Source organism: Wyeomyia smithii, chromosome 2, assembly GCF_029784165.1.
Source record: "Wyeomyia smithii strain HCP4-BCI-WySm-NY-G18 chromosome 2, ASM2978416v1, whole genome shotgun sequence".
Lineage (NCBI taxonomy): Eukaryota > Metazoa > Arthropoda > Insecta > Diptera > Culicidae > Wyeomyia > Wyeomyia smithii.
The window spans coordinates 40,255,863-40,263,543 of NC_073695.1; the positions used below are offsets into that span (position 1 = coordinate 40,255,863).

General features: G+C 37.1%; 2 protein-coding genes across 8 annotated transcripts in view; both read left to right on the forward strand.

Annotated features, from left to right (window-relative positions):
* Positions 1 to 7,681, forward strand: part of LOC129721459 (opsin, ultraviolet-sensitive) — a 253,856-nt gene that overhangs the window by 104,380 nt on the left and 141,795 nt on the right. The window lies entirely within an intron of this gene.
* Positions 3,646 to 5,953, forward strand: LOC129721458 (E3 SUMO-protein ligase ZBED1-like). Its single transcript, XM_055674017.1, has 6 exons — positions 3,646 to 3,963; positions 4,020 to 4,143; positions 4,202 to 4,629; positions 4,688 to 5,200; positions 5,258 to 5,575; positions 5,635 to 5,953. Exons 3-6 carry the CDS (start codon positions 4,246 to 4,248, stop codon positions 5,950 to 5,952), a joined length of 1,533 nt encoding a protein of 510 aa, XP_055529992.1. The 5' UTR covers positions 3,646 to 3,963; positions 4,020 to 4,143; positions 4,202 to 4,245; the 3' UTR covers position 5,953.

Below are 7,681 nucleotides of genomic sequence, written 5' to 3' on the forward strand. Positions count from 1 at the left end.
ATTAGTGTTTCTTTTTTTCAAATAGGATGTTTTGAGATGAATTAAATGTTAACCAATATTTATGCAGAATTTATGTTGTGTGTTCTGCCATGAACGGAGACATCAACACTATTACATACATTTTATATTTTATTATATTAATAGTTTGTAGTTGCCTTCGCAGTTAAGTGAAAATTGAGTGAAAATGGCAAACAAAAAATGAATTGAAATAAAACTCAAACCTAATCTTACATTTATCTTTATTGACTATAATTGAGAATTGCATGATTTTTTCGGAACTTATTCGACATATTTTGTAATGTTTACACATTAGTAAGCCTATGGACAAGGGTCAAAATAAGTAGGGTAGGCAAGTGCCGGTAGGTTGTAAATCTGCTAATTTTTGAATGAATTGTATAATTGCTGACCTGATAAAAATGCTTATTTGCATCATTGGCATGGATGAAAAAACATTTGTAAAGTGAATGTTTCATCAAGATCAGGAATCGGCAAAAAGCTCATCGAGAAATGGCTATTTTAAAAATGAAGCGAGGCAGGCAGTGGGGAAAATATACGGTTGTGACGCATATGCTGGTTGGTCGATTATCCGAAAGCATTGAGGGAAGATTCAACACACAAAAATTTTATGAGGCCAGCCGTGTGAACTGGAGCATTGTCATCCTGAAAAAATCTTCACCATTCGGGAATAATGCTTGCATCATTGAGAGAACCTGATGATAAGAATAATTTCACAATACTGTTCAAGAATCAAGGATTGCTTCGAAAGTGACCAAAACAACCAATATTCAAAAATATGTATTTTGTAAGATTCCTGATAATCCTGAAGATAGAGGTGTCGCATGCTATATTTTGTTGCAGAAATGTAAATTCTCGCACTAGGACTTACTTCGGGACATCCAGTTTGTTCCGGAAGTGGCCAATGACGCCTAAATTTAAAAATAAGCCTTTTGAAAGATTCCAGATGAAAAATCCTGGAGATATAGGTGCCACACGCTATGTTTTTACGCAGAAACGTAAACGTCCCCTGAGACAGGTTCCTCTGATGATTTCCAGATGAGAAATAGCCATTCCTCGATGGGCTTTTTACCGATTCCTGATCTTGATGAAACATTCACTTTACAAATGTTTTTTCATCCATGCCAATGATGCAAATAAGCATTTTTATCAGGTCAGCAATTATACAATTCATTCAAAAATTAGCAGATTTACAACCTACCGGCACTTGCCTACCCTACTTATTTTGACCCTTGTCCATAGGCTTACTAATGTGTAAACATTACAAAATATGTCGAATAAGTTCCGAAAAAATCATGCAATTCTCAATTATAGTCAATAAAGATAAATGTAAGATTAGGTTTGAGTTTTATTTCAATTCATTTTTTGTTTGCCATTTTCACTTAATTTTCACTTAACTGCGAAAGCAACTACAAACTATTAATATAATAAAATATAAAATGTATGTAATAGTGTTGATGTCTCCGTTCAAGGCAGAACACACAATATAAATTCTGAATAAATATTGGTTAACATTTAATTCATCTCAAAACATCCTATTTGAAAAAAAGAAACACTAATCCTTATCTGTTTGGGACGTTTGAATTCATAATTTCAATAAATAACTAACTAATAATACTACTACAAACTAACTAACTAATAATAATACTACTAACGATGGCAACTCTACAAAAAACCGATATGAAGCAGATTGATCGTATTTAGCATTTAGCAACTCGAACTTCTGCTATCGGTCTGTCCCCAGGCTTCAAGCAGAGCAAGTGTTTTATCAAGATGAGCACACCACTCGTCGCAACAATCAGCTGACAGCAAATTCCAGAAAAAATATAAAACGACATATTAGTACCCGGTGAAAGCCATATATTCACGCAAACCTACCGCTGAATAGCAGTATTGCCTTGCTTTGGTAGCACCAGCGATTCAACATCATCCGGCGGTGCTGGACGTCAAATTTCTAATAATAATTTGTTGAGATCGAAAGCATACCATTCTGGGTGCAAAAGTTACTTTATGAGTGCAGCACTTCTGCAAATCGGATCGTGGGCTTGCGTTTTTGCGCCATTAGCGCCGATGCCGTGCTCCGAACACGGATACATCCTGGGGGAATCCGCAATATGCCTTCATATGAACGGTACCTTCCAGATAACGACTGGATTTTTTGTCCAATTTAATCGCTGGATTTCCTACGTGCAAGTGAATCAGCATCACCAAACAAACACTACGCGAACACGACAAAAACCCGCAAACGCAGCAGCAAAAAAGCTGAGTCTGACCGTTTGACTATATTTCTCCGGAGAGGCACGAACGGTCAAGTTTTTCACTTACACTGTTTAGTTTTAACTTTAACAAACGAAATACACAGATTTAAAGAAAACAAGTGACGCACGATCAAAACAAAACTCCTTTTTAGCATTGGGCGATATTGTATCGGTATCGGAAATATCGATACTTTTAGGACGATACCTCGATATTTTGGATCGATACTTAAGAGTGCGATACCTGACAATATCGATACTGAAACCCGCGATATTTGTATCGATATTCTTTAATTTTTACAAATTTACGAACTGGATACCAGATGTGCAGATTCGTCTGCAAAATGCAGATTTTCAGAGCTTTGATTGCAGATTTTTATTGATTTGCAGATTTTTCATTGGTTCTACAGATGTTTGTTAGAGTCTCCTTGTAATTGAACCGATGTTTTCAAAATGTGTGCAGGCTTTGGCCTGCGCGAGCGAAGTTTTGACGTTGACTAACGTCTATATCGAAGTTAGGCCCCTGAATTTGAAAATCTAGTAATTCAACCAGGGAAAACCCGAGAAAAGTGGTCAGGTTTTGATCGCTTATTTTGCAGTCATCTATAATCAGGTTTTCGAGGTTTTGGCATCAATCGATCAGAAATTCTTTTACGGTTAAATTCATGTAACAAAAACAAACTTTTGTTTGAGATACACTATTGAAAAATTGGTAATTAATATCGATTGTCTAAATCATACCGCGCAGCCAATCACTACCTCTCTTCCCAAGCACAGTCGACACTAACGGATACAATCGATCTGACTTTGTTGTTATTGTTGTTGTCACTTTCTGTTTCCGATGTTTATGCTGCTGCTAGCGGAAAAAACCTTGCAAATATGCATTTTTTTGTTGGTGTTAATATTACGACAGCGGCCGGCGCCCCATAATTCTGATTCCAAAACCGCACCAGTGACATGCGGACGCTAGGTGATAGCAGCTGAAAGGAGGAAATACAAAATAGTACCGGTCATCTCGTGCCGGTTTCACCCGTTATGCTGGTGGCTCTTAGTAATAAATGGCTACTGCAAAATACTAAAATGGCTGGAATTCTGGACGGACTAACCAGTAAACGAGAATAATCGGCAACTGGTACCTTTTGGTGCCTCGAAATTTTGTTACAGAAGTTTTGTAAAAGAAGCGTTGCAATTCCCTCTACTATTTGCTTCAATGGAATATTTTTTTTTTTAAGAATACGGTAGTCAACGACATGCGGTCGTGTCTTGAATACCACCCTCCTACTTTTTTCCAATTACGGATAGATTTTTTTTCAGATTTCATGCACATTTTTCCGGTTTTTCGAGCAGTTGCAAAAGTTTTCCAGAAACATCTGGCATCTCTGAAGCTGCCACAGCCAGCATAAATGTACAAATTTGGTGTCGTATGTTTATATAATTTTTCGCAAACATCTTGAAAATGGCTCCAAGAAGTGATATCTGGCGTTATTTCATCAAAATTCCGCTTTCCGGTTCAGCAGAAGGTAAAGAGTGTAGTGCAAAAATAAAAACCAGTGGCAATACAGCGAATCTTTGGAGACATTTGGAGCGGCACCATCGAAAGCAAGCCAATATTCTGAAAAAACAACCAGGTTAAGAAGTCATCACTGTTTCTGATAGCTCTGAGAAGGATACACAAGGATCAAACGCTGATGAGGTGAGCAAGATAAGGGATAAAAAATGAAATAAATATTAACCTAAATATCTATTTAGACAACGGATGCATCACCTGCAACGGATGAAGCTTCATGTAGCAAGGGACAACCATCAACGTCGAAACAGAGTTCTTTGGCGATTTCGATTCGCGACTCATTCGCGAATGTTTCAGCTTTTGGAAGTAAGCTCAAATTAAATTTTTAGAAATATCAATTATATCGTTTTACTTTTGTTTCTAGCTAAAGGATTCAAGACTATTCAGTTGGATGAAGCGTTGATCTACATGATAGCATCAGATAATCTCCCCCTTCGAACAGTTGAGAAAAAAGGATTCTTGCGTTTTACGAAAACAGCAGCACCGTTATACAAAGTACATAGTCGTAAAACAGTCACCAAAATGCTCGATGATAAATACGATTCTTTGAGCCAAATGGTCAAGCTGGTTATTGGAAATTGTGACAAACACAGCATGACAACGGATGTGTGGACGGACACTGCTAACAACAAAAGCTTTATGGGAATGACTATACATTACTTGGACAATGATCAAAAGACTATGAAATCGTTCGCCCTAGTGGCACGACCTTTAGAAGGATCTCATACGAAAAACCATCTAGTAGAAGAGCTAAACCGTACGTGCTCTGAATGGAATATCGTTATAAACAAGGTATTTTTGATTTCAATGTTTGCCGGTTCAATATAACTTCACGGTTTGATTCTTTTAGATAAGCGTTCTTGTAACCGACGGTGGGGCAAACGTAGTCGCCGCTGCTCATGAACTAGTAGGAAAGTCCCGTCATATGGTTTGTATTGACCATTCTCTCGCTAGAATGGTGACAGTAGCCACTGAAAGATCCAAACGGTTCGAAGAGTTGCTGACAAAAGTTCGTGCAATTGTGACCTTTTTCAAGCGTTCAACAAAAGCAGCAGATGACTTGCGAGCTTTACAGACTAAGACGGGAAAAACGGTGGGAGAACTTAAGAAACTGAAGAAGGATGAACCTACCAGATGGACCAGTTATTTTCAAATGCTGGACAGTTTTATTCAGTTGGCTGAGGAGGTTGGCGTTGTTCTTCTGAGGTACGATAATGTTCCCATGCTATCAGGATCAGATCTGTCTGCTGCTATAGAAAGTCGTAATATTTTTCAACCTATCATGCACGTGATTACTGAACTGGAATCTGAAAAAAAGTCATTGGCGGGAAAAGTTATCCCTTTATTGAGCATGATGAAAACGGTGAATATACTTAGCAACATTCGTTTTGTTTTTTGTTTTAAAATGCAATAATTTCAGGTACTGGAGTCATTCAATTCAAAAACTGAGTGTGTCAAACAGTTGAAATCTGCGCTGTTAGACCAGTTCAACAGCCGATTCCAGCATATTGAACTCGTCGACGGACTTGCAATCGCGACGCTTTTAGATCCTCGCTTTAAAGCGCTTCACTTGCAACCAATATCGCATGCGAATGCTGTAACGATGGTCTCGGAAAAACTAAAATATTTTGAAAGAGAAGAACGAGGACGACGATGTGCAAGCACAAAAATCGTCGATAATGTATCAAGTCAGCTCAATAACGATGACGAAAATTTGTGGAAGATACATGATCGCCTGGTAAAAAATCAAATCATTGGACGAATTTTAGCATTTTATCATATGTTTCTTTAAATTAGGTAGTAGAACGCACAGCTTCAATGGAGCACGATGAACCGGGTAACATATCTAGTGAACTCAGAAACTTTCTGCACCAACAGGTTATCCCAAGAAATTCCGACCCGCTAGAAGCATGGGACACTATAAAAACAGAATATCCAAATTTATATTTTATCGCTTCGGACTATCTGTCGAGGATGGTCACTTCAGTTCCTTCTGAAAGGTTATTTTCGCGTACCGGAAGAACATGTCAAAACCGCTTCAGGCTAAATGCGGAAAGGATGGCTAGGTTGACTTTCCTTGGCACGCTAGAAGAAATACATTGGTTTTCGAAGTAAACGTTTTATTTTAAATACTGAGTAAAAATCAACAGCCCAGGACTTGCAGGTTGAGCTTCAATCTTGGGTACTTATAGCATTACACAACCCTTAAGAATGGAGCCGCAATGTGGTATCAGCTTTGACAGCCCAAGGGCGGGGTCTTCCGGGTGGTGAATGGGAGCCAAGGGAGACTCTAAGAGTCAGACACCTATGTTTTTTGATCTCACTCTTTACGCACCACGTTTTGATCTCCAATTTATTTAGGGTGTCAGTTCTATTAACGTCAGACCAACCTGACGTGTTATCATCGAGGGGTGGATGATGTCCTGGAGCTTCAATATCTTGCATGATGATTTGTCATATTATAGGGCATCTTCCTGCGGGACGTTGGTTCTCTGTGCTTTCATTGACTCCCCCTTAAGCGGACCTGGCAATGGTGGAACTGAAACGTGGGTGTATGTATGTGCGGGTATGTAAGTGTGTATTCAAGTGAGGCGTCGTTATATGAAAAAAAAATTGAAACTCGATTGCACAAACCCAGAACCAAGTTGTTTTTTTGTTCTGTTAGGGGCCCCGGGCTGTCCTGGATTTATCGAAGGTAGATTGGTTTCAAGTTTTAAAAACTGCTTTTCTGCATTTTACATTCTTGAGACCTCAGAATAGATTAAGAATACGTTTTATAACTTTAAATGGTTGGAATTCTGACGCCTGACTGCTTTGCTGAGGAGGCTAGAGGCCTAGGATGTCGCATATCGGTATGTATGTATGTATGTATGTATGTATGTATGTATGTATGTATGTATGTATGTATGTATGTATGTATGTATGTATGTATGTATGTATGTATTTATGTATGTATGTATGTATGTATGTATGTATGTATGTATGTATGCATGTATGTATGTATGTATGTATGTATGTATGTATGTATGTATGTATGTATGTATGTATGTATGTATGTATGTATGTATGTATGTATGTATGTATGTATGTATGTATGTATGTATGTATGTATGTATGTATGTATGTATGTATGTATGTATGTATGTATGTATGTATGTATGTATGTATGTATGTATGTATGTATGTATGTATGTATGTATGTATGTATGTATGTATGTATGTATGTATGTATGTATGTATGTATGTATGTATGTATGTATGTATGTATGTATGTATGTATGTATGTATGTATGTATGTATGTATGTATGTATGTATGTATGTATGTATGTATGTATGTATGTATGTATGTATGTATGTATGTATGTATGTATGTATGTATGTATGTATGTATGTATGTATGTATGTATGTATGTATGTATGTATGTATGTATGTATGTATGTATGTATGTATGTATGTATGTATGTATGTATGTATGTATGTATGTATGTATGTATGTATGTATGTATGTATGTATGTATGTATGTATGTATGTATGTATGTATGTATGTATGTATGTATGTATGTATGTATGTATGTATGTATGTATGTATGTATGTATGTATGTATGTATGTATGTATGTATGTATGTATGTATGTATGTATGTATGTATGTATGTATGTATGTATGTATGTATGTATGTATGTCTGTTAGGGGCCCCGGGCTGTCCTGGATTTATCGAAGGTAGATTGGTTTCAAGTTTTAAAAACTGCTTTTCTGCATTTTACATTCTTGAGACCTCAGAATAGATTAAGAATACGTTTTATAACTTTAAATGGTTGGAATTCTGACGCCTGACTGCTTT

Excerpts from the sequence above, each read along its gene's own strand:
- LOC129721458 (XM_055674017.1), top strand. The coding sequence starts at position 4,246 with ATGATAGCATCAGATAATCTCCCCCTTCGAACAGTTGAGAAAAAAGGA. Across the intron at positions 5,201-5,257 it reads TATTGAGCATGATGAAAACG|GTACTGGAGTCATTCAATTC; the intron begins GTGAATATACTT and ends CAATAATTTCAG. Across the intron at positions 5,576-5,634 it reads GGAAGATACATGATCGCCTG|GTAGTAGAACGCACAGCTTC; the intron begins GTAAAAAATCAA and ends TCTTTAAATTAG.